At 50.4% G+C, this 26,007-nt stretch overlaps 5 protein-coding genes across 5 annotated transcripts; 3 read left to right on the top strand and 2 right to left on the bottom strand.

The window, feature by feature from the left end:
- Positions 1-99: 99 nt before the first annotated feature.
- On the bottom strand, positions 100-4,203 carry COCSUDRAFT_16147 (Biopterin transport-related protein BT1; the record flags this gene model as incomplete). The annotated part of the gene is made up of 10 exons (XM_005647025.1): positions 100-336; positions 641-765; positions 939-1,049; positions 1,420-1,531; positions 1,962-2,060; positions 2,462-2,632; positions 2,926-3,002; positions 3,262-3,372; positions 3,696-3,822; positions 4,090-4,203. 10 exons carry the CDS (start codon positions 4,201-4,203, stop codon positions 100-102), a joined length of 1,284 nt encoding a protein of 427 aa, XP_005647082.1.
- Positions 4,204-5,282: 1,079 nt separating this feature from the next.
- COCSUDRAFT_23884 (guanylate kinase) lies at positions 5,283-8,462 on the top strand. The gene is made up of 8 exons (XM_005647024.1): positions 5,283-5,637; positions 5,805-5,965; positions 6,242-6,366; positions 6,651-6,789; positions 7,139-7,243; positions 7,496-7,555; positions 7,748-7,814; positions 8,066-8,462. Exons 1-8 carry the CDS (start codon positions 5,520-5,522, stop codon positions 8,233-8,235), a joined length of 945 nt encoding a protein of 314 aa, XP_005647081.1. The 5' UTR covers positions 5,283-5,519; the 3' UTR covers positions 8,236-8,462.
- COCSUDRAFT_66273 (DUF862-domain-containing protein) lies at positions 8,455-11,226 on the bottom strand. Its single transcript, XM_005647023.1, has 7 exons — positions 11,013-11,226; positions 10,747-10,871; positions 10,289-10,436; positions 9,957-10,029; positions 9,554-9,724; positions 9,123-9,235; positions 8,455-8,819 (listed from the first exon to the last, which is right to left on the bottom strand). The coding sequence occupies exons 1-7, from the start codon at positions 11,106-11,108 to the stop codon at positions 8,673-8,675; spliced, it is 873 nt and encodes a 290-aa protein (XP_005647080.1). The 5' UTR covers positions 11,109-11,226; the 3' UTR covers positions 8,455-8,672.
- Positions 11,227-11,380: 154 nt separating this feature from the next.
- On the top strand, positions 11,381-14,182 carry COCSUDRAFT_53574 (DUF1295-domain-containing protein). Its single transcript, XM_005647022.1, has 8 exons — positions 11,381-11,463; positions 11,613-11,654; positions 11,771-11,871; positions 12,203-12,438; positions 12,637-12,718; positions 12,939-13,066; positions 13,296-13,465; positions 13,619-14,182. The coding sequence occupies exons 2-8, from the start codon at positions 11,636-11,638 to the stop codon at positions 13,735-13,737; spliced, it is 855 nt and encodes a 284-aa protein (XP_005647079.1). The 5' UTR covers positions 11,381-11,463; positions 11,613-11,635; the 3' UTR covers positions 13,738-14,182.
- Positions 14,183-17,928: 3,746 nt separating this feature from the next.
- COCSUDRAFT_16367 (hypothetical protein) lies at positions 17,929-19,720 on the top strand (the record flags this gene model as incomplete). Its single annotated transcript, XM_005647021.1, has 4 exons — positions 17,929-18,001; positions 18,391-18,566; positions 18,899-19,137; positions 19,552-19,720. The coding sequence occupies 4 exons, from the start codon at positions 17,929-17,931 to the stop codon at positions 19,718-19,720; spliced, it is 657 nt and encodes a 218-aa protein (XP_005647078.1).
- Positions 19,721-26,007: the final 6,287 nt, after the last annotated feature.

Raw genomic sequence — 26,007 nt, 5'->3', positions numbered from 1 at the left:
CGCCTTTGCAACCCTGTTCAACCAAAAGGGCCCTAATGTTGATACAGTACAACTTTGACGCTGTAAGTGTCATTGTGACAAATCAGGCGAGCAGATTTGTCACACAGGGGCCTCGGTGGGAAGCGGGGTGTGTTTTTGCGTGTCAGGGATTAGCCGCAGGAAGGGCAGGGGAAGGAAGCCGCACAAAGTGCACACAAGCACCAGCCATGACATGTTGCCAAACTCATAAGCGGTGATGCCTAAAAGCTTAGTCAGCGCTGCACCCAATAAATCCCCTGCGCCGCTTGCTGCGTTAGACACGCTCATCAGCGCTGCATACAGCGTCGCTTCCACTCCCTGTGCAGCAAATGACTATGAAATGAGCCAATGGAAATCTTATCATGGTACCTTACTGTACCGGTAGCTCCCACTTGTGAGGAGGTTTAGGTTCAAAGACAAACGTCTGGCTGAGGAAATCAGCTTGATGTGCCAGGAAAGAGTGTACAGGGCTAGGATTTCACAGAAGCAGAAAGATGCACCAGAAACATGCACCAGAAACTTCAGCAGCCATACCGTATATGGATCTCTGTGCAATGTTTTTTTTGCAAATGCGGGATTTCAACCACAACAGCTGAGTAGATAAATGAAATTGTTTAGTCACCTCTGGGCACACGCGAGCAGCCAGGACAAGGCATGGCATGAGCGCAATGCGGCCCAGGCCGGTGACTAAGACTGAGTCAGCCAGCACAAATAGCTTGTCATCCAGCCCGATCTTCCGGTTGGCACCTGCAATGACTGCCAGTCTCTGAGCTCTGTCATCTGAACAGATCGCACCAGGGAATTCTAAAGTAACAGCTAAATGACTGTCCCCTGAATGCGCGGTGTTGAGAGGAGAAAAAGGTGAAGCAAATCATGTATGCTGCCTTGAAAGCAACATGATGCTTCAGATTGGGGCTTACCCGTAACCAGCACAAGCTGAGTGAATCCTGCGGCCACACCCGCCAAGGCAAGTCCAAAGAAGAGCCGCCGCAGCTGTACCTTTCGCAGGAACACATTGAAGAGATACACACCTGAAGGCAAGCAACACATCAGCCTGCAATTGCAAAGCATCCGTGCAATCAAGCATGCGCAGCGCACTCTCATTTTCCAGTCTGGACGACAAAATATCACAGATGGAGGCTCGCGTCTGGTCCCATTGCACAAGTCATTTGTCTTTGTCACTTGCAGCCTTGTCTGTTTGGGTGCTTGCCTGCTTGTACAGGCACTGAGAGTAGTTTTACTGCTGACACCCTTTCTGCTGCACGTGTACTAGGCAGGCTATCACACGTTTGTACACAGGCTTATGGATTATTTAAAGGATTTAGGGTTCATGTCTACTTTCATACTTAGTGCAGGGGATGAAGGGGTGAAACTCCTCATTTGGCTGAGTGAGATGCCTACCTAGGAGCTGGGCCACTCCATCAAGCAATTTGATGCGGCCCACAAATTCGGGGCTGAACCCCAGGTAGTTGGTGTAGAAGAAAAACATCGCCCCGCCCGCTGACGGGCCCGCCTGCAAATCACAAGACTCACATTTTGCACATGTCAGGATATCTTTGCAGAGGTGTTGGAGTACAAGTCTCATGAGGCATGCATCATACATCTGCACCAAATTTCCCAACATGCAAAGGTAGGGATCTTTCCAAGCTAGATGGCACAATTCTAGGTGCCAGAGCATGAGCCCAGTCTGCTTTAACGATCCACAGAAGAGATGGCAATGACACTGTATTCCATTTCGGGGATTTATTCTTCTAAGATCCAAGAGATGCAATTCTGATTGTGAGTTTGATGATCCAATGCTTACTCGTGGCAAAGTCGTTGTGTTCAATGCGGCTAATTGTTTTGAGACAGCTCTGTGTGCGCTGCAGCTGCTGCAGATGCGACATACAAGACAATATCCTTCGGGATTGTTAATCACGCTTAAAATGACATGGTCCAGTCACCTGCCACAGGAAGATGAAGGCGGCAGGTAGCAGGATCTGGGGCATGGTTATGGCCTGCCACAGAGCCCACAGCTGCTGCTTCAATCGCTCAGTGTTCGACTGCAGCGCACCCGCAGCGCCTGCGTCCAGGCAAACACCAAGTAACGCCTCAGATGCCCAACAAAAGCAACTGCCTAAGCATCTGCCTGACATTTGAATGTGTGATGTCACCTTGCAAACTGCCAAATCGGTCAGCTACCGTCCAAACCAGATGCACATGCAGTATGGCTGTTCGTCAATGCTCTACCCATTTTGCTTGACAGCCCCACCTTCCAGATGTTCACTGACTTGAACTAGACTTCTTGTTCAAAAACCAATATCGGGAATCCATTTTGTAATAATGAGGATTTCACCGTTCAACATGCAAGCTCACCTTCCTGTGCATCATCGCCGTCTTTCCTCCAGGGTTCCCCTAGCAGCCCCTCGCTTTCATCAACCCCGTGCGCCACCGCCGGGGGGACCGCCGCAACCTCCAGGTCCGCCGACTGGGGGGACCGCCGGCGCTCCTTGATTAAAAACGCCGTGCCGCACATTAGCAGTGGGAAGAATGCCATAAGACCCAGCACCGGCCGTGCACCCACCAAGCCAACGAGCCAGCCGCTGGTGTATGCACTTGATAAGACGCCCACAGCCTGAGAACAAAGAGATCCTTGTTCACTTGGTGATCAACCCAAACGAGCAGAGTTCCTCAGATTCAGTAGTGACCATGCACAGCATGCAGAGAAGCAGAGTGGTTCATATACAATGATGCTGCCCAAGGTGCGAGTCTAGACATGACTTGGCGCATTTGGGCGTACCCGAGAAAAGGAGCACTCAGCATTGATTTCCACGTGGTAAAAAGTCTATGTACTTCAAGTCGACACACAGAAAGGAAGTGTATGGGCCATTCTTTTATAAATGGAAGGGTGAAAAGGGTACTAAACACCTGGGACCCCCAGCAGATGGATTGCAGCGAGCCGGCTGTGGCCTGGTCCTCCCCCCGCGATCTCTCCACCACGACCCCTGCTTCGCGCAAAAGATATCCTTCATTTCCCTGTTGATCAAAGCTGGACTCTTCTACACCGGTCAATAACTGGGACAGCTGAGTCCAGAGCTCTGCGGTGCAGCCAGGATTGAACAGTAAGTGAGGTCAGGACAGGGTCACTTAGGCCCAAGCGCTAATCACATGGGAATGACTCAAGAGTTAAAAGCAAGCAGGCATGCCTGTGTAAGCAGGCCCACATGCCATGAAAGACAGGACCATGCCATGACATCAGCGCACCGTCGATGACGACATCAGAAAAAGCGATTGCCAGCTCGCCCGCCGTCATCAGCAGGAGAGCCGGCAGCGGCGCCGCCGGCAGCGCGCTCAGCAGCGCAAATGCAGCTGTGCCTGCAACAGGCAACAGGTGTCGGAGAATGCAAAAATAAAATGGTGCCTTTTTGGCATTGTGATCTCTTGTGCTGCCATTCAGATATACACTGACCCATGCAGATGTCCTTTGCAACATGTAGACCCCTGCAGCTTTGCTTTGGTACCTCGACAGATACTAACGCTTCTGACAGTGCTACTGGTCATGACCATAAGCCTTGCTGCAATACAGATTCACCAAAAATGCAAGCCGAATCAGCACAAATCGCTGTACTGTTGCTGCACACAAAGGTTTGGGTTGCTTAAAAAACTTAACAGCAATTTAATAAATGGTGAAGTCCCACCCGTGAGGCCACATATGATGATGTAGGGCTGCCGGCGCAGCCCATTGATGGGGAAACTGTCAGTGACAAAGCCATAGAGTGGCTTGATCATCCAGGGAATGTGCGCTATTGCCTTCCAGGTCTCAGCCTGCATGCACGCATGACATATGCCAGTGTTATGGCACGCTGTCTTAACATTTATGGTCCCTTGCACTGCCGTATAGATAGAATCTCTCCCTCTGGAAGTCCTTCTGAAGAAATCTGCTCTGTCAAGTACGTGCGCTGTAGAAGACAGCAACAGGATAACATGGCACCCTTTGACGTGCAGCATAGACGTCTGAGACAAAGAAACGGTGTACAATATATGTCATTGAAAATCATTGACGGCATCACTAACAGGGAGTGGACATGTCACCTGGGCAGGGTCAAATTGCAGATCGTCTTTTAGGTAGAACTGCTCTGTGAGTGTGCCCAGGCTCATCTTCACACCCTGCACAAAGTATGCTGCGCAAACAGGACACACAAGCATCAGTAGTGATCCTGACTCCAACACCTAAGGCGATCTATGCTCTGACATTGCAGGGCTCACAACATGGGCTGGTTTCAGCAAGTAACAACTGTAGCTACTCCTAATCAGCGGTGCTCTTAGGCCTCATGCATGGCCATTCAGACAGCTGTCTTTGAGCAAGAGAATCCATAAAAAGGGCAGCTATGCATGCAAATTTTGAGGGGGGTTGAGTCGGGAAAGATCTCATATTCGCCCACCGACTGCAACTGCTGCCAGCTCAGGAGTTGGCTCCAATCCCATCGGCCTGAAGCGCCATTCCCTGATGCGCTGGCCCCATGACTTGGACAGCGACGCCAAAGCAGGCTCATGGTCGGAGCTGGAGGCAGCTGCCTCGGGCCTCTCCACTTGGAATGCTTCTGTTCTGCCGCGGTGCGCAAGGGACCTACAATCGGCGCAAGAGCGTTGGCATAGAGACTTGATGTCTAGACACAATTTCTTCATGAAATGTTCTACAACAATCCATCCATTTAAGTATCGATCGTGACAGACGCGTGATCAAAAGATAGCAGATCACCCCAACGTTGGAGAATGCTGGGCCCTCTCCTTGTCCTCAGAGATGGTCCTGAGCAGTGCGTGCCTCTCCTCTGGAGGAGACTTGGGGCTCACCATGGTCTGCTGCTAGCTATTAGACTAGAAACCGTCCTACAAATGCCCTGATATCAGAGCGTCTTGGGCTAAAGCCCCAACATCTCTGAATTGCCTTCCTCCGCTCGTGTTTTTTCACCGAAGACAAGATATTGCTGGATTCGTTTGTCGCAAAATTGCTCTTTGATGCTGTCTCAAGCACAAAGAAGTGGTTACAGATGCATCGACACGATGAGGATCTGCAAAACCATGAGTGAGCATTAGCTTTGCAAAATCTGCACCTGAGCCTTTGAAAGCTTCACAATTGCTGTCGTGCATTGTTCCTCGGCAATGGGCAGCATATAAAGATCGAAAATTTCCAGCATGTGAATGCACGTGTGATGACGTCGACAATTTCCGAGGAGACTTGTTGCTGTGCATCAATGTGCGAACAAGCGACCAGTTTCGATTATATACTGCAACTTATCTTCGGAAGAAATCCTTCCCAAGATTTCTGAGTGTTAAGCTTTTGATCTGGAAGGACGCAGTCACTGAACCATTTCACCCTACTTCACGGCAAAACACAATTCTCCCCTTGTTTGGGCGCATACAAAGCAGAAAAGTTTTTTTACTACAATGTTGTAGACGTGCAGTCGATTAACGGCTGAACTTCGTGAAGTGACCACATTTTTTAGAGGGCCGATTCTTCCCACATGAGAGCAGCAAATGTGAGCTCTCTGCTGAGGCAGTTGCGATATCCGTATGCTACATGGCAATGCAGCGTTCCCGCTAGCCCATATGCTGCAGCCAAAAGGGATCTCACGAAGCAAGGTCTGCTAAACCATGATATGCTGAAACACTTGTATGCCATGCTTTGTGGTGGCTCGGCGTGCAGTGTGTGCGTTGCTTCATTGTCGTCCAGACCACACACAGCACTTACTTCAGCACACAGCCCGCGATTTTATGGCAGCAAATTGAGATTGTGACTTCCTCTGCAGGGCTAGCCAGCTTGCCTGGCAGCCAGGGATGGGAAAGAAGGTTTAGAATGGGGACCAGCAGCCAACAGGCTGCAGCATCGGCCTCCGCAGAGTCATATTCGACTGCAGAGATGTGCCGGGCCGTGGAAGCTGAATTAGGAAAGCTCAGCACAGCGCCGTCGGTGCTGCTCTGCGCATCCACTGCTCTGCCCATTCACTTCTCACTTGCTCGCATCATTACCCAAGCTTCTGTGCATACTGGGGAGACAAGAGCAATTGCTCTGCATAGAATTATTGCACGGCAGGACCGTGACTCTTGCCAGAAAGTACCCTTCTTTGCATCATGGGGTTGCCAGTGCACATCCTGTCAGATTGAGACGGCTTTCCTGCGCACGGTAATGCAGCTGCAATGCTCAGCATGTGCGTGTGATGCATGCACTGAACATTTTGCCATGCAGATTCCTGCGCTGGAGCCAGTGAAGGTGGTCATCAGTGGACCAAGCGGTGTGGGCAAGGACGCTGTCATAAAGGATCTCCAGGCCAAGCGGCCCGACCTGCACTTTGTGGTCACTGCAACTTCCAGGCACGCACTCTCTGGACATCATACAATTTTTATCAATGCCAAAGCTACCAGGGAGCTCCTGTAGCTAGGGGAGAAGACTTCAAGGCCACGCCTGTCTCTGTGGCAGCAGGCGGGGATGACTTGTGGCTATGGGAGGAAGCCAATCAAGCTTGCAGATAGCTGGGTTTTGGAATCATGCGTGAACATTACTTGTCGTGCCTGTGTGCCGCATCAATCAAGGTGCTCAGCATCCTGCATTTCAGCAACAAAGTCGGCTGGTAGTAATGCAGACTTGTACTGTGCAGGCCGAAGCGGCCAGGGGAGGTGGAGGGCGTTGATTACTTCTTTGTGAGCAAGGAGCAGTTTGAGGAGTGGATCCGCTCGGATGAGCTGCTGGAGTGGGCTCTGGTCTATGGCGAGTACAAGGGCATCCCCAAGACACAGGTGGGATTGTTACCCCTCCCTTAGGCAATCTTTCAGCCCTTCCAAGATGCGATCCAAGCCATCTGGCGAACGCGCATTGTGGCAGCCTGCAGATGGGATCCGTGATCGGGAATAACACCTTCAACATTCTGAAAGACCACTTGTTGGGTGTTCTGTCTGTGGCATCCCTGATGCCTGTGAGCAACTCGAGAGGCAGTGTCAGCAGCTGCATAATGAGCAACACTTGTCAATCCACCCAAGCATCCCGTCGCATGCATGCAGTCGGTGTGGCGAGGATGTCAGTGGCCACTTTAAGTATTCTTCTGCATGTGGGTGGAAAGTTGATTGACCTTCTGTGGCTGACCCAAAGGTTTTGGAGGCGCTCGCGCGGGGCACGAATGTGATCTTCCGGCTCGACATCCAGGGCGCCCAGACTGTGCGCCGGAAATTCCCAGACGCGGTCTCCATCTTCCTGGTGGGTTGTTGATGCCGAGTGTGACAGCTTCAGGCTGTCACCATCTGAGCCCCAAACGGCAAAGTTCAATGCATGGCATTGTTCTGGGACAAATCTGCATCAGCAAAGTGGTGGAGGTCAGGGTCCAATTGATTGGGCGCTCTCTGCTGCAAGGAAGGATTGGCAATACGTGTCTGCATTGCTACTCTGAAGATTGACCAGAAAGAATTCGAGTATCAATAAATTGGAAAGGCCGAGTCTGGCTGTGTGCAGGTGGCTGAGTCAGAGGCTGCGCTGGTCAAACGTTTGATCGACCGAAAGACAGAGCCAATGGTAAGAGAGCGGTTTAATTACCTGGAAGAATCTGTGATGCATTTTTTGGTGTGTGTCATGACATGTAGCTCATGGCATGTACTCCCTTCAGCAGCAAGGTGGCACTCAATTATATACATGCTCCACACAAATTGTGTTGTGAATGTATTTCACTGAAGAATTGTCAATGATCTCCTCTCCTCATTGTAACAGGACAAGATGATCACGCGTGTGGAGACTGCCCGGCAGGAGATGCAGCACATAGGGGAGTTTGACTATGGTGAGTCATGTTCCTGATCACTCTCCAAGGTGTCCCTCATCACATTAGACCAAGCATGTGCTTCTTTTGAACCCCTTTGGGGTCGTGCTGGCATGTGTTTTGGCTTGCCCTAAGAACGCAATAGGCGCCTAGAATCTATTCTCAATTTGACCTTGCATGGCCTGACAAGAGTGAGAATGCTCTCCAAGGCTTGTTCTATGCCTGTTGCACCGCTCGTGTCTGATTAACGGGACAATTTTTGTGTTGCGTAGTGGTGCTGAACAAAGATGGGGATCTGGAAGGGGCGGTGCAGCAGCTCGATGCCATCATCACTGCAGAGCGACAGCGCACACACAGGATCCGATGGCATGACTCAGCGCCCAGTCAGCTCCCCAGCCGCGTAGCCGCTCCCGAGAAGCTGCCAGAGATGCAGAAGTGCTGACACCCGCTGCAGGCCTTTGCATATCCGTGTACAGTAGTATATAGTGCCCCAATGCCTCAGTTGGACGTGTGCTTGTACACCAGTAAAATTGCTGCATTGAGAAGGTTCCTCGAGAGATAGTTGGCTTAGATTTTCTTGACAGCTTCGTTTGCACCAGCTCTGAGATAGCCAGTCTGACTGACTATTGCAGGATGCAACATCCTCTAAAATACAACAATTGCTTGGATTACTTTACATTGCATTCATGAGTACTCTCATGCAAACTCAAGGTGGACTTGTTGCAATCAATTGGCAGCTTCAGCTATCCTGCGGAGCACATTGCAACGTATGCAAAAAATGGAGCTAAAGGCATTTCTCAAGTCAATATGTCAATGGCCATGGCACCACGGCAAAGCTTTCACAGCAGAACATATTGTAGCAGATCTGCAACATAAAAATTACATCTGCCCGCGAGCGAGACTTTGCCGAGCAGCCGCCACAGCAAGCGCAGCTGCTTCGTTGGCAGTGTTCTTGCCAACCGCCATGATGCGGGCAAACTCTGCGCGCACTGCTGCCTCAAAAGCCGCCTTCTGTGCTGCCTTTGCCTGCAGGCATGCAATTACAGTGTGATTAGTAATTATTACAAATGCATGCAGGCCTACACGCGCAATGCGGTCTTTTTAAAGCTCCGAGCAACGACTGCCAGGCAGCCAGCTGAAATGCACTATCCAACATCTGGCTTCGCAAAGTGTACAGCACTAACGTATTTGCTCTTTGTACTGGTTTGATTGCGAAAACTTGTCTGTACTTACTCTGTCCAAAACCCCATCCAAAGGATTCTGCTGCAGTCGCGGATCAGCTCTATTGCTGCGAAGAAAATAGCGACCAGATGGATATTTGATACCTACCTGATCCGAGTCATTTATAGAATATCCCCGGCTAGGCCCTGCTGCCTCCTGCTTCTCTACTGCCGGAGCTCGACTGGCCCCTGCTGACTCCTTGACTGGCGCAGCAACTGGATCTGCACCATCAAACATCCTCATCAGCATTGCAGAAACCTCCAAATGATGCTCTCATTGATGGGCCAATCATCATTGAGCGAAGCGTAGCTGCATGGCTTTTGTTGTGGCATAAGCTTATGAACAATGAAGGCGATGCATTAGCTCCTGCCCAAGAGAGGAAGAGGCACAGCTGTATAAATCCACAATAAACTGTAGCAGGGGAAATATTTGTTAGTGTGCATCACTTGCAAGGAAGATTGTTTCTGACGATGCACACTCAAAGCAAGTTTCTCGAGTGCCCAGCGTATATTTGCACTCAGTCAATCACAGGAATAAACATGTCATAATTGGAGGTGTTGGTTGAGCTGGAGCGGCGCTGCTGCTTGCAGAGGGGCCCGTCTGCGCAGGAGTTCCCTGCTGCAGCTGCGGCAGCATAAAGCCTGGAATGGGCGAATTGAGCTGTAGGGGTGAGTCGCCCGCCTGCACATTGCCTAACTGAGACTCCACACCTGCAACAGAAACCACTCCTTGTCCTTGTGAAAACGTAAATGACATTGCAAAACGCTCTCTATTATGCAGAACATTCAAAGTTCAAATTTGAAAGAATGCTGCAGGACCCAGATGGCGATGAGCAAGTCTGAGTTGCATGTCTTGCTGCTCATGCATGTGAGCAGATACAGGAGAGACAACTAAAACATGTCATCTTGGTAGTAATACATTAAGGCAATGTCAATACCCCACCTGAGAGCATGGGAGCTAGCATGCGGCCCATGGGAGTCGAGAGGACTTCTGATGGCAAGCTGGTGATGTGCTCCTGCATTTTACCACCTCGATTACAGACTTGTCAATTGAAAGCAGATGTGTTTTTCACTCGTTGGGATCCCCTAACTTCGTCCATGGAGTCGGGTTCCAGCAGATGGTGCCCACTTGATCTGGGAGCCCGCCTGTGCTCGAAGGACAACTCAAAAGATGCACTACTGAGGCAGACTTGTCAAGGGCAGAGAAGACCCCTGAGAAATCAATCTGTACAGGAACAAATTCCTTTTCAGTAAAGGCAGAGCTGAGGTGCTCACCGGGATGGGCTGCCCTGTGAGGAAGGTGGCAAGCTCATTGCTGAAGTTGTTGCAGTTGTTGGTGAAAAGGTTGTAAGCCTGTGGCGTGAACACCTGGCTCAGCTCGTTGACGTAGTCATTCAACACCTCCTGGGGGATCTGCGTGTGCCTGTAAACCAAGCACAACATACTAATATCAGCTAAACTCATCACACGATGAGGTTTTTGCGACTTAAAGTTGCCGCAGTTCTGAAGACTGTCTCCTTGTGCCAGGCATCCGATGCATGGCATAGGAGCAAGGCTTGATCACGAGGTGTCCCCTGATAGCACCACACTTGTACAACAAAGGCAACTGTGTCCAAGAAGACACCCTCTATTAACAGCAGAGGCAGACCGAGAAACAGTGCCTTGAACTCATACTAATTGCTTCCATACCACTCCTGCTAGTCCAGAGAACACGAGGTAGGTCAGCCACTCACCCCAGGTTTACTATCTCGACAGGATGCCCATACGGTGTGCTGCCAGCTAGAGCCTTCTGCACTCCTCCACCATAAAAGTACTCGAAACCACCGACCACTACTGATGTGTGCCAAATGCCAGCAATCTGCGGAGAGCACAAGTAGTTTGAGCTGCTTGATCCAATAACAGAGGAGAAAGGACCAGCACTTTGCATATAAATCAGATAAACATGAGCTGCATCACACTTCACAAGGCTGTGTCAGGAGTATTCATCTGAGCTGCTTACGTGTTTGCCCAGCACAGCTTGTGACACTTGAGCGGCGAATCCTTGACTGAGGTCATACACGTACAACAAAACCTTCTGACCCTCGTCATCGGCCATCGAGATTGACTGCACCGGTTCTTCTGGGGCGTCAAATAGTAGGAGGATCACTACAAGCCTTCCTTTATGCTGTCACGCCCAGATGCCTTGCAGAAGACGCCGTCCAAGTATATTGTTATCAACGAAGTTCGATTGCATGGAAACTGTCGCTGAAACTTTCTCCCCCGAGGAAGCTGGTGTCGGAGGGGAGTTGAGACTATATATAGTGATCGCGTGATGTCTACGTGAGGTGTCGTGGAATTCCATATGGTACATTGCCCGATCGGGAATTTCAAGTTCGTTGCAATGCTTTCTTAAAACAGCAACTTTGCAAGCTTTGTTTGATTGTGTAGCGATTGTCAAGTCTGGGTCCAAGGTGCGAGCCGTTATGCCAAAGTCCATGTGTTCATGTCCAATCGTTTTATGTCTCTAATATTTGCTCTAATCTTCCGAGAAACTGTGCGAAAATGTTGGAATGTCTAAAAAGAAGCATGATATGGCTGAGAGTAAGGCTCATGCCCGCAGGCCTCCATACTGTACCGCCTCAGATGGTCTCTCCAGCTATATGTGCGCATCTCCTCCTTGTCAGCAGAGCCACACCTCCCAGGACATTGTCTCTGTTTGTTCCCATGACAATCTGCTGATCCATTGCGTGCTGAAGACACCCTGTGTTTGTCCTCCAGTGCAAGCATTGAAGCGGTCAGCCCTGGTCATTGTTGGCTTCAACACTGCTGGATTCGCCGTCACAGCCGTCACCCGCTCGCACAAAATCACCGATCTTACGGTACGGCCAATCTATCTGCTTTGCCCTGCTACTTCCTGACTGCTGACCCAGGTTCCAGTGCAGTGGCCTGCTTTTCCGCTTGCGGCCTATCTGACAGGGCCAAGCCATTCAAACATGCATGCTGCAAAGAGCTCCTGTTGAAAACATGTCGAACGGCTGCTGCATGCAGAAGCAATGCCCTGCTTGTCTACTGGTGTACATGCGCCTATATGCATACAGACAACATCTGCTGAGCGCGCCACTCACATTATGACCTAGCATTGGGTGGCCGTGCCTCTAGCACGAAAAGTGTGATATAAAAACAATAGTTATAGGGGTTGTCCATATGCAGGGCACGACAGCATTCATAGCCTCTGCATGGGCGACGCATGCGGCGGCATGCCACATGCACAACCTGCGCCTGTTTCAGCCGTCCAAGAGCCTCTTCCTGGCGGGAGCAGTGACGCTGTGGGGCACGCGGCTGGCTGGGTACCTGTTCTGGCGCGTGCTGCAGACCGGGAAGGACGCGCGGCTGAACTTCCTGTTCCCCCGGGATGAGTCGGAGCCGCTGCTGACTGGACGCAGCATGTGAGAGGCCTCCAGGGTGTTGGCAGTAATCGAAGCCATTTTAAAAGAGAACCTTTTTTTATTTTAAGAGCTGGGCTGCACTGGAATCCGGCTGAGCAAGCATCTGGCCATGTTTTATTTCCCTGCAGGTGCTCACTTATCTAGGGCACTGGGGTAAATGCCAAATACAAGCGGAGACTGAGCGAGGAGCATGTGCAGGTACCCAATAAAGCTGGCAGGGTTCTGGACTGCTCAGAGCCTTTGGGGATGGATTGTGCTGCTGCCCATAACCGTCAGCCAGGTCAGCCTTAATCAGATTCTATCATGCATGCAACACTCCTGGCAATGGGAGGAGACAACTGGAGAGCTGAGGTGTTTTGGCTTGGGTCTGCCTGCAATGTGCTCTTCAGTCGTGCTGTCTTATTTTCTGTGAGTGCTGGCAGTCCCATGCATAAAGTGCAGGGAGGTTGGTGCTCTGGTATCTAATGCAGAAGCTGATGTGAAAATTGCTCCGGGTGCAGACATTGACTCCTGCAGCACCTCTTGGGCCACTGGGCTGGATAGCTGCCGCCGGCTTCCTTGCTGGCTTCGCCATTGAGACGGTTGCTGACCTGCAGAAGTTCTACTTCAAGTCTGCACATCCAGACAAGTGCGGCTCTACTGAACCCAAGTATCTGCACCATACTTAAATGACGCTAGTTGATGCGATTGATCATTTATCATTGTGTGGGCAACAAACAGCTGATGTGCAAAGGAGAGAATTTGCCGTTGACAAAAAATGTGATCCATTTGAGCGAATGGAGACTATATGATCATGGCGCGACAGATCGTCTCACAGTTGGCTCGAATGTCTGAGGACGAGTGGTTCATATGTGCAGGTTCATGGACAGCGGTCTGTTTGCGCTCTGCCGCCACCCAAACTACTTTGGAGAGATCTTGCTGTGGACTTCTTTGACAGTGCTGGCTGGCACGCACGGGGTTTTTGCCAAGCACCCCTGGATCATTGCCAGTCCTGCCTTCACCATCTTCCTGCTGCTTTATGTTTCCGGTGAGCTGTACGAGAAGCTGGATATGTTTCTCACAGATTTAATGCAAATGATCTGCAATATTTTCACTGTGCCCTTGGTCTTCTCCAGTCTGGAATGGAACTCTTGCAGCGTATTTGGGTACTTTTTGGGCCAATGTTATGTTGTTGCCACAGGCATCCCCACTCTGGAGAAGTCACATGAGAAGCGCTATGGCAAAGATGCAGCCTACAAAGACTACAAGGCTAGCACCAATCTCCTTCTGCCCTGGTGCAAGAGCAAGACTTCCCCATGATATTGATGCAGGCTTCTTGGCAGCTATGGCATCAAACATCTGCACCTGGTAATAGCGCTATGACCCTACCAGTGGTTCTTGCAGACAGATCACCGTCAGTATAAGGCGTGCCTGAGTGAGCATAAATGTGGTTTGTTGAGCAGCCATCGCTCATGAGAGCTCAAGACAGTGTAGATCCTATCTAGATCTGATTTTGCACAACTTGTAAATTATTATTGTATGTAGGACTGTGGGAGGTTTTCACTTCTTGAGATGACCTTCAGATCTCCTGTTGTACTATCGAACTGAAAAAATTTCCCTGCATATGCATGCGTGCGCAGTCAAATGCCCCTGGTATTTGTCGCACAATATTGTGAAATCCCGCGGTGCGCCAAGACTGGCCTATTGAGCTTGCAAGGCCATGAGCTCGCGAGGGCCTTGATTAAAGCGCAGATCTGTAAAATGGTGAGCCTTCCATTGTTTCAATTGTGATCATTCGATCGTCTTGCATGCCCAAAGTAGAACTCATTAGTAACGGTACACATGGCCTGTCGTTGACTTCCCACAGCTACCGCGTATCGGTGATACTCTCTGTGAATCCTGTGATGCTGATAAAGACAATATCTCATCTCGACACACAATCGGGTTTGGGAATGCAGCCCGGAAAGTTCTCACGTAGGTTCATCTGATTGCGATCAGTGCCATCGAAACACCAAATAAGATTCCTTGATGAGATTCAGAATATTCACAGTATCTTCAGAATTGTAAAAGCATAGAAACAGGCGCATCTGTCTTTTTGATGGCCACCAGCTTCATCTGGAAGGTGGCAAGGCGAGGCCTGGTTGCTGTCGGAGTGGTCACTGTTGCCAGCACTGCAGCGTCAGCTTATGCTGTGCGACAGGCCAGAAAGGCAAGTAATCTTTATATCGTGCATGCTGTTGCTCCAGAACGTCTCTCGGTAATGTTGCACCTGCTAGGGATCATGGACCCAGGCATCGGAATATTCACACACTGCACATTGCATGCCTGCAGAATGCCATGAAGCTGCCGCCAGAATTTATACTGGAGATAGATTTGGAGGGCATCGATCTGGTCGAACAGGCTGCCCCATTGAATCCCTTCTTTCAGGTAAGTCACGACATGGCACATGCACTTCCCCAATGCCTCCAAAGTGAAGCTTATTCTTCACCGTCTTACTGTTTCCATTCACTCAGTATTTTGCTGAGTACTGGGTTTCTGAGATGAATTGCATGATGGCTGCAGTTCACAGGACGCTTTCGCAAGCAACTAGAGCTCAGACAGGTGCGTCTACGTGCTGGGTCTGAGTCTCACATGATGCTTTTTCACGTCTCGACAACGTACAACAAATAATACTAGCCCAACACCTGAATTTTTGAAATCTCTTGGGTGGATCTGCCAGGCGGTGGAGGCATTGAGGCTGGCCAGCACGGATGAGAGGGTGAAGGGTGTGATTGCAACGTTTGGGGCAAATCAGCAGTACCAGGGGCTCGCACAGATACAGGAGCTGCGAAATGCTGTCACAGATTTCAGGTGCGACCCGGATTCACATTTATTGGGACATGAAATGGACTGATACTAATAAATGTGGCTACCTGTACCAAACTGAAGGGGGTGGAAGTGGCCCCGGCTGGCGGGGGGTCGGTATAATTTCTGAGCACCGTGCTCACGTTTGATTGGGTCTTGCTTGGATGTGGCGAGTCCATCAAGGGGTAGGATGGCAGCCTTTGCCTGCAGCTTGTCTGCAGGCGCACCTTGCCTCAGGCAGGAAAATAGCGTGTGATAATGATGGTAGGAATAACAGTCATTGAATGGAGTAAAACACTTGCAGGGAACGGGCTCAGGGGCGGGTGCTGACCATGGCATACGCGGATGCGTTTGGCGAAGCAGGCATCGGTGGCACATTGTCTTACTACCTAGCATCAGCCTTTGACAAGGTCAGCCGGGAGACCACTCCAATGCCTTCTGTCGAGAGGCTCCCGAGTCTAAGGGATTACTAATCGGATGATCGGGTCCTGAGGAGATCCTTCCTTTTGTCAAAACAGCATCAGTCGGGCATGAAATTGTCGTGGTCTTTTACAGTGAGATTGGCTTGATCAGCCCCACATGGCCAATGTAATGCTGTCAAATCTTGAAGGACTCAGTCGACATGAGCTAAGTGACTGAGCTGTGACTGTGCCTGATCAGGTGTACATGCAGCCGAGCGGTCTGCTAAGCATGAGTGGGCTGGCATCGAGCACCCCCTTCCTGCGCAAATTCTTTGACTCGTGGAAGGTCAAGCCGCACTTTGTCGCCCGGGAGGAGTACAAAAACATAATCAACCAATTCACCCAGGCAAGCCAGCCTTCCTCTACTTGTTCCCCTTACCTGCTCATGCACGTAGCCCCAAATTTGGCCACCCACAACACCCTTTTCAGCCCAGCTATGGTGTTCTACATCAGTAGTATCAGTGTAGTACGGGAGTATGAGGCTTCAGGATTGCTGACTAATCGGATTTGGCTTGTCGAACACAGGACAACTACACAAAGGAGCATCGGCACGCGACAGAGACACTGCTGCGCGGCTTTGTTAATGACGTCATCGATGGCATTGCAGCAGCTAGGGGCCTGGACCACAAAGAGGTGCGCACCATTATCCTTTCCCTGCGTTTATGTACGTGATTCAGTGTATTCTACACACCAGAGCTTGACATTTGCTCTCAGTTGCAGATTCACCCCTGAATGATGCCTTCTCATGCTAAGCAGACTTTTCCCAGGAGTACTGCTTTGGTCAAGCTGAACCAATCTCTGACATCTATATCTGGCAGGCACGGGCTGCCATCGATGCAGCACCCTTCAACAGTGACGAGGCGCTGGAGCATAAGCTGATTGATGACTTCAAGTACAGGTGACCTCACAACACATTTTGTCCACAATCTGAAGACTAGACTCTCCCAATTGGGTCCTGCGCATCCTTTCTCCATTCTCCTTGTTTGTGCTTTCTTGAAATGCACAGAGGTAACCTCCTGGGAAATGTACTATCATCTCGAGGGGTACTAAATACCATCCCCTGTGGTAATTGTTACCCCATGCCCTTTTGCTAAGGGATGGATATGAGCAAAAATTGAAGGCAAGCAGTCCTGCACAAAACGAAGCAGTGGGCATGTCAAACACTCATTTCTAAAGTCTCATAGGGCTAGTGCCACGGATCAGTGAGAACCCATATCAGACTAGGCGCACTTCTACAATGATGTCCCTTTTGGGGTCTTAAACCGCAGCATCTATGATAGCTAGCTTGGTTTGCAGGGATGAGGCAGAGGGAGTATTCGGCCTAGAGAAAAGGACCCGCCGCATCCCAATTGCCAAATACCTGCGAGCTCGCGCAGCCGCCGATGGCAAAAATCAAGAGGACCCTGTGCGACTTGTGCCCCTCAAAACTGCCCTCAAAATTTGCCTATAGCTTTCATTTTTTGTCTTTTATGCGCCAGGTAGCACTGTGCATCCCTGAAACAAGTGCAAAGACATTTTCTGCAACAGTCGTTCTGCCATTTGTTGAAAGCTAGATCATGGAGCAGCAGTTGCTGGCATGCAATTGACACCAAAATTCGTGATGCGCCCACTCTTAATTGAGTCTTGCATGCGATTGGCAAGTCCATTGAAGGATGGGATTTGTGGCAGCCTTTACCTGCAACTTGTCTCCAGACGCACCTTGCCTCTGGCAGGAAAATCGTGTGACAATAATTATTGTAAACATATACTCACTAATGATTCTCTGCATGCAGATGACGGCAGCGTTTCAGGCGATGATGGCACCGCCGGGGGAGTCGATAGATGGGACGCAGCAGGACGCGGCGGCGGAGGCGGCCGGGGCAAAGCGCGCGCAGCGTGAGAAGCCGGCCATCGCGCTGATCACCGCGGTCGGCGCCATCGTGACCGGGAAGGGAGCCGTGGGGGAGCTGCAGCAGGTTTTGATTAGGGGTTTGTCTGGCAAACTTGAAAATTAGGGTTTGCCTGAATTCGAATATGCATGCAGAAGGCCTGTGAGGCTTCATCCTGTGGCCAGATGAGCAATTAATACTGCTCTCAGAAGGGGTTGTGATCCTTGTTGTGAAGTTTATCTGAATCTGTCAATGTTCCACTTTATTGGAGGATATATGCGTGATGATCTGAGTGTCTTCTTTGTGCTGGACAGATGCAGGAGATTGCCAGCACGCCCATGTGCAAGAAGCTGATAGAGGCCAGGCTGGACCCCTGCATAAAGGCCGTCGTCATCCGCATCGACAGCCCAGGTGCACTCTTTCCCCTCACATTTGGCGGCATCGTTTGGCGAGAATCCCTGAGCATAATTGTACCAAGTGTCTTCATGACACAGAATGCACGCAGCTCTGCGCCCAAGGGGTGCTTGCCCTCTGTATGTGTCACTGGATGCGTGTGCTGGCTTCGAAAGTGGATTGTGATTGCATTGATGGAGAAAGTGCCATTACCCCACAGGATGGGCAAACCTGACGCACATGTTGCTGCACTTATCTAGATCATAGGATCCCTAGGAACTAAAAATGGTGGAAAACTAATAAACCTTGCCTTGGCCATGACATCACAAGCCTTGAGGATCTCTAAGCCGTCCTAAGAATGCTTTCACGCGTGCACTTCCTTCTCTAAACTCTGATGAAGTGCACAGGTGGATCGGCAGTGGCGTCTGACACAATATACCGGGAAGTGCTGCGCCTGAAGGAGGCAGGCAAGCCAGTGATCGTGAGCATGGGCAACGTGGCGGCCAGCGGCGGTTACTACATCTCTGCGCCCGCCACAAAAATTGTCGCGCAGCCATCCACTGTGACCGGCAGCATCGGCGTGGTGAGTCCTGGCCAATGGTTTTGTGGCACGTGGTTGAAGTCTGGAGTGGAAAGTCCTGAGTCCTCCAGGTTTGGTGCTGCTCTCAGTGCCTGTCAGGTATCCTGCCTTTGGATGCTTCAAAGGAAACGGTTTGCTTGAAGTTTAAAACTCGCTTGCATACCAGGCATCTGTACATTGCTTGCCTTCCTGTCCAGAACTGCAAACTTTCCAGATCCTGCTTCGTGCAGGTATATTAGACAATTCGATGCAGCTGTCCTTGCAAATTCATCCTCACGGGAGTGCTGCGTATCAGGTGCACCCAGAATATTGAGTGTGGAAGTGCTGCATTGCAGGTATTTGGCAAGTTCAACATAGCGGAGACGCTGCGGCAGCAGGGTATCAACCCCTGCACTATAGCAGAGGGGAAGAACGCGGATGCGCAATTCCCCTTCTCTGACTGGACGCCTGAACAGGAGCGCCTTGTCAACAGCCTCGTTGACCACATCTACGCTGGCTTCATCCGCAAGGTAAAGGCTCTCTTGTCATCATTAGCATTATTCTCACATGCTTTTCCTGCCAAGAGGCAATGTGCGTCTGCAGACAAGCTGCAATTAAAGGCTGCCACAGATCCTACCCATTGATGGACTCGCCAGAATCATCTTAATGGCTTTATAAATCTGCTGAATGCACGTGGACTCATAATCGTAGTCTAGCCCGACAGGATTTATCATGATTTCTTGCTTTGACACTGGCTGAATGGTCGGGAATTGCATAAAATCAAGCATCGCACACTCGCTTCATCTTGTGTTTTTACAAAATGACCCCTGTTTCGACTGTTCAGCTGTGCGCATCGCGACGTACCGTCCCTAGATCAGCTTTAAAGGTGATTGCCCGTGAGAAGGAGCCCGTGGCCTATCCGCACCTGGGGGGATTCAGTAGGTCATCATCGATGCATGCGTGGATTTTAGGGTTCAGGGTTTTGTCCCCTCCAGGTGGCGGCGGGCAGGGGAATGAGCGAGGCGCAGGTACGCAAGATTGCCAAGGGGCGCGTATGGAATGGCAAGGATGCTCTCGCGCATGGGCTCGTGGACTGCCTGGGAGGACTGCAGGACGCCATCGCACTCGCCAAGACAGAGGCCGGGCTTCCCTTGGAGGTCAGTAAACTCCAGAAGTGAAGTTTTAGAAGTGGGTTAAACCAAGGGTTCGGAGCGTGCGATACAGGCTACCTGGATAATAAGCACCAAAGTAATCGTCAGTAGAGCAAAGAAGGATGGGAGGGCCATATAGCTGTCCTTCTCCTGTCGGTGCATTTGCGCTCGATCTAGCAAGAGATATATGAGCAGTGCACACTTACTCCTCAGATCCCTTGAAAGGCTGCTTTGGCTGAGAAGGGTACTTTTGTGCATAGGATGATGCGGTGGTGATAAAGGACATGGCGCGGCCGCTACCGCCACTGGTACAAATAGTAAAGGCGCTGAAAGGCGGCGAGGCCAGCCTGGCAGCCTGCGCAGCTGCCCTGCTGCTGGAAGCTGGCCTGCTGCCAGCTGCCGCGCAGCTGCAGCAGCAGCTGGTGCTCCAGGTTGGCAGCGCGATCGCCGCAGAAGCTGGCCTGAATCTACAGTCTCTTGGGTCCGGGCCGCAATTGATTGCACCAACAGTCACCGTCAGATAGCTTCAAGTGTTTTGCTCTCCAGATATTTGCACCATTGCTCAAGGGGATGCAAGAGCAACAACGCCCGCAGCTTCTGTGCTGTTACTGAAGTTCATTGCATTCTTTGCAAAGTCATGCTATTAAGTAGATGTATTCTAGTCAAGTGACTTGATGACGTTAGAAAGAGATATAGAGATATCATCGATGTTCTTACTGATACTAGCTGTGTTGTTGGCCATTCAGTAGGCAGCATGTTGATGTAAGACAAGATCGTTCCATTCTATAGACCACTACGGCAAGTGGATCCTGGTGACTAAGGCCTCGAGCATGCTTAGCAAATTGAGTCCCAGTCTCGGTTGAGTGGGCTCACTCGGTGGCCACCATGATTCTGCATTGAGAAGATTTAGATCTGTATCAATTGGATTAGTGCAATGTCGTGAAAAACAATCCACTGATTGATACGGAAAGAGGATCTGCCAACCTTGGCATCAGTGAGCTCAAAATCAGAATCGCGCAGATTCCCATGAGCAGGAAGCTGTGACGTGGCGTCGTGCTTGTGGCATGGGTCTTTAAACAGCCCGAATTCGAATCAAATCCTGCTTTTTATGTATGATATCTCGCTTTTGTCTTGACTTTATTGTTGCTGCGTGCGATTCCTGCGATACCAGCAACAGAATTGATCTCGACTCCTTGTTTGCAAACTCACCATGTGCTCATGATCTGGATACGCAGATGTCGAATAGTACGCTCAGAACTTTGTGAAACCTATTGCATGTTGATCCAAAATTAGTTGCTGTACCTTCATGGTTCTAGACGCAGCAATTAGCATATTTCCTTCAGCTCAGCATTCCACCTCGATCAGCTCGTTTCAGCTGACTTACAGACGAGCTGGTGTGCTCAATTGGCCGGGTATGCAAATGATACGAGTGAGGATATTTGGAACATGATTGAAATTTGGCAATCTTGTCGATCAGGCTCCTTACATGCACCATTTAGGTTTCGGCGTGTGAACACAAGGCATTGACTTCGTACACAGGTGGTCTAGCGAAAACAGCATGCCATCTCAGATATCAATCGAGAAGGCCTCACTATGTGGAACGTGGTTCTCACGGCTATGCCCTCACCCATCGAAACTGCAGGCCTCACTTGCCAGAATTCCAGTGGCGAGGATGCAGGAGTTCACCAGCGAGAGCACAGAAGGTCAGTATTGCGCGCAGATTACCTCTTTTACATTTTAAGCAAGTAATCCAGCATATGTTGCAAGAGTGCTGTCTGGAATGCCTGCAAGGAGCTTACAAAGCAGCTCTGCTCTGCTCTGCTCGGTCTTAGGACTCCTGTACTTGCATTCCAATCAGGGCGAGGGGACGTTGGAGCGCACAAGACCAGGCACGGGGTTGCAGGGCAAGGATGTGATCCTAGAGTACTACAAAAGATACAATGCTGGGGATGTTGATGGTGTGATGGAGCTCATGGCGCCCGACTGTCAATGTGAGCTGGCACCCCCCCTCTCTACCCTGCATAGTTGATGGGGCAGTGTACATGCAAGGGTATAGAAGTGTCTGAACCGGCATTGCCTCAGGCCCTTTGGCACCATGTCTAGGAACCCTGCTGGTTAACAAACCAAGTATCATGTGCATGGCAATTACTGATGCCCTGTAGATTGCAGGGAGTGCTATGTCGGCTGGCATCTCTGCTGTACCTGCCACATATTTATATTATCAGGTTATCGAGTTACACATCATTACTTAATCGTCATGTGCATGCAGACCATGACATGATCTACCTGGAGCCATTCAGGGGCCACAAAGAGATCCGGCAGTACTTTGAGAAGGTGGTGTCCATTGTTCCACCGGACCTCAAATTCACAGTAGAGGACATCACCAACGGAGACCCCCACAAAGTGGGCGTCAAATGGTGTGCACTAGGCCTTTCCTGTTCTTTTGTGAACTTGATGACAAATTCCATGCAGTTCTGCATTCCCTTTACATGCCCTTGATTGGTTCCTGATAGTGTGCCCGAATTTGCCCACTTGGCAAGCACGGTTGCCACAGAAGCTGGCCTGATATCCATCCTCGGACACTGAAATTCCTTTTTCTGAAAGTCCTGGCCCGGAGGGGTCTTGCATGTTGGATACATTACATTTTAACTGCAAGGCTGCACTTTCTCCCCCACTTAAGGCTCGCACTGCCAGATATGTCTTGCTTTGAATTTTCTGTTACAGGCCACTTTGCATGCTGGTGGGAAAATTCAGATATTGATGCATCGCGCTTAGCCCTGAGGGCTGGAACAAGAATGTAGCTCTAACAATAGAAAAACTCCTTTGCATGCCCAGGCATGTGGAGGTTGATGGGAACGAGTTCCCTTTCTCTCGTGGCGCCAGTTTCTATGAGGTGAATGAGGATGGGCAGATTGTGTACGGGCGCGACCTGGTAGAGCCTGCCCTCAAGCCCGGCAGCTCGGCCCTGCTGGTGCGCTGCAGGAGCATACCTTTTAGATAAGAATTCAAATAAGAATTCAAAGAAGAAAAGAAATCAAGCATAGGAGGGCCTGAGAGGTATGTGTGGTGTTCATGGAAGCAAATTATAAAGAAAATGGCTAAATTGCCTGCAGACCAGTTTGTCAAGGAAAAGACGGAGCCAGCAAAGACAGTGAAAAGTGCTTGGCTGAGAAGACGATTTCGTGCCTGCTTTAGCGTGATAGTATTGCTTGCCTTCCTGAGGGTGATTCAGCAACAGTCCAGTCCTGTAATAATTTGTCACAGGGCTGCTGACTTCAGGGGTAGTTCAGGGCATAACTTCCTCTAGCTTTGGCCTGCAGGGGTTGAAGCTGCTGGCGCCTGTTGTGAGGAAGCTGGGCCCCAATGCCAACCCAGCCAAGCTCAAGGAGCTGCCTCTCAAAAGTTTTCTCGTCTGGGCGTTCTATGCAGGTAAGGCTGTCTGCACTCGAGTACTGCATGATTTGCAAACACCTTTATGAAACCATCACTTGTGCGTGTCTGCACTGTGCACCCTGTCTGTTGAAAAATGTCGTGATTTGGGGTGAATGTGAATGACTGCCAGCTGTCCAACTCCCCGATGGGCATTTATTAATCCTCAGGCGCCATCTGATGGCACTGAGTCTGAGTCTGAGCAGTGATTGGCTGGGTTATGTACCACTGCTGTGTCTGGGGTTGCCCTTAGCGACACAGAGAGGTTGCTAGCTCTCATTTGGTGACACAACTTCACTACTCCAATGTGTTGTTTGTAAAAGGTAATGTATGCTTATAGGAAGTGATTTGCGCAGGCTACATGGCGCTGATTTTCGGCAGCAGCAGCCTGCCGGGCGTGCCTGTGTGGCAGACGCAGCCAGAGGTGCTGCAGGAAGTTCTACTGGAGAGCCTCAACTTCTTCTATGTCAACAGCGGCCTCAATGCCCTGGGCCTCTCTTTCATCCCTGATGTCCCTGTGAGCTGCCTCCTCGATGCACAAACTCACCTGAGACGCTGCAAGCTGTGGAAATGTGCTCTTCTTGCAAGTTTACTTTGATGCCATCAAGTATCTATGTTTGCACCTCACTGTTCAGTTAAACACTACCTCTCCTTTGCACCCTGACCTTCCTCTAAGCTGCCTGCCCCCAATATGACGTCAGCTAGAAAATTCTAAGGCTAAGGATCTCTGCACCTGTTTTCGAATAGAACTTTATACAAGGAAAATGCATGCTGTAACTCCGTGTTGAGAGTCGCAAACTCTGCCAGGTGTCCAGGATCGTGTGGCAGTATTTTAGCACTGGGACCAGCACTGAACTACCAGCAGTAGCGTTTGGGAACAGACAAATGCAGGTGGCTTGGTGAGGGTACATTATCCGGGAGTAGGGTGGTTTTCAGTGTTGCCCTTTTCTGCAGGTGCATCCGGTGTCCCAGGGGCTCTTCAACTTTGTGATTGCATGGAGCCTGATGCTGTGGCCGCTGATGCTGGCCGACAGAAAGGGGGCCGCAGTGAAGAACCGATTCCCCCTCTGGGTCAGCACTATGGTGCGTTGCTCACTGCCTTGAGCAAGCTTCATTATGGTGCATCGCTTGTGAAGGCAAGTAAAACTGCATTCTGAGACCTTTCCACATGATGAAGCTTGGCTCAAGCGCATGCATCAGAGTGTATAGAGCAGGTAGTGTTGGCATTGATCAACATCTTTCACATGATGAAATCAATTGATTTCACATGCAAAGAGAGGAGTCCAATTATCAGGTACTTCTCTATTGATCAGATAACGGGAGGAATATGTTTCCCTGTGCTTCTGTGAGGGGCATGAGCAGTTGCAACATGCCGTCAAAAAGTCTTTGCAAGGGGCAGCCAATGTGGAGAAAGTATCTCTTGAGATGTATATTTTACTACTTACGGTTTTGAGAGGGTGTTTGTCCACCTGCAGTTCCTGACCAACGTCTTCTTCATTCCGTACATGGCACTGCGCGAGACAGATGGGGGCAAGCCAAATCAGGCGCCTGACGGCTGCGAACCCTCTTCGCTTCCCCCATACAGCGCAACCCTAGGGGTCGTCGCCGCCGCTGTCGGCGTAGTCACCCTCTTCTGGATCCCGCTGGCGAGGCCGGAGTTCGGCGGCCTCAATGACAGGTCAGCACCACCTCAGCAGTAATAACTGTTGGTGTAGTAATCGCTGTTATTAGTCGTTGCCGTTGACTCACTTGATCCTGCGGGGCCACACTGTCACAGAGAGAAAAGACAGCCCTGGTTGCTAAATTCATGGAATGATTATAAAGCTTTGTATGCCTGTGCATTGCACTATTCTCAATGGGTGTTCCCTCGCAGGACGGCCCTTCCTCTTACCTCTGGCGCTCTTTCTAGAAAGAAGGAACTCCTTCTAGAGAACGAGAGTTGAGACATCAAGGCAGATCTGCCTTGATGTCTCAACTCTCTTTCTCTCCTCGAGTGTTCACTTCTGCATTTCGGCTCATCTGTGGCTGGGGTGGTTGCAACAGGATATGGCTTGTTGAGTAAGCGTGTGTGTGGTCTGCTTCAGGTGGCAGTTCTTCCTTGAAGCCTTCAGCCTCAACAGGGTGTTCTTCGCATTCGTGCTGGATGCAGTCTTGTACAGCGTGTTTCAAGCGGCCCTGCTTAAAAATGCGCCATCTTTCTATCGGTTCACTCCCTTTGTCGGCCTTGTTGCATGGCTCATCAACCCACAGACAGTCAGCCAGGAAAGCGAACGCTGATAACTAAGAAAGGGAATAAAATCCATCACGATTGTACGGCTCTGTGCCAAGGAGGGCTTGCTATATTTAAAACTTATGAGATATAGCTATAGGGAAGGATGATATGAATAGTTCTGAAAGAATATGCCTCCTCATCATGCGATGGCTCAGTGAACCGCCTCTGAAATGGTTGTGCATCCCTTGCAAGCTTGCCATACTGTTGCGCAGCTATGCATGCATAATAATAGCAATATAATGATAATCTTTATGAGTGGCAAACTCAAAGCCCAGAGGGCCATAGCGCATACACAGGTCCGTCTGCAGCCGAAACCCGGGGCAGATATGCACAGGCTTGCAGCCTTGTCAATTCTAATATGCAACCTTGCAGCCTACAGGTCTACACCCCTTCCTTGCACGAATGCTGAGGGACCGTACCTAGCAAACCGCTCCAAACTTCGGGACGGATTTCGACAGCGACGATGCGGGCGTCTCAGGTGCGGCCGCATTGCCGAATGTACCCAAAACTCGATCCGAAAAAGTCCCAGTCTTTTTCCTGGGGATCGAACTTGGGAGCGTGGGAGCATGCATGCAGATACCGTAACGTACGTATACGCATGCATGCAGCTACG

This window comes from Coccomyxa subellipsoidea (genome assembly GCF_000258705.1).
Source record: "Coccomyxa subellipsoidea C-169, whole genome shotgun sequence".
Taxonomy (NCBI): Eukaryota; Viridiplantae; Chlorophyta; class Trebouxiophyceae; family Coccomyxaceae; genus Coccomyxa; species Coccomyxa subellipsoidea.
Note: the sequence above shows the minus strand (reverse complement) of the source record. Positions and strands in the feature narration are given on the sequence as shown.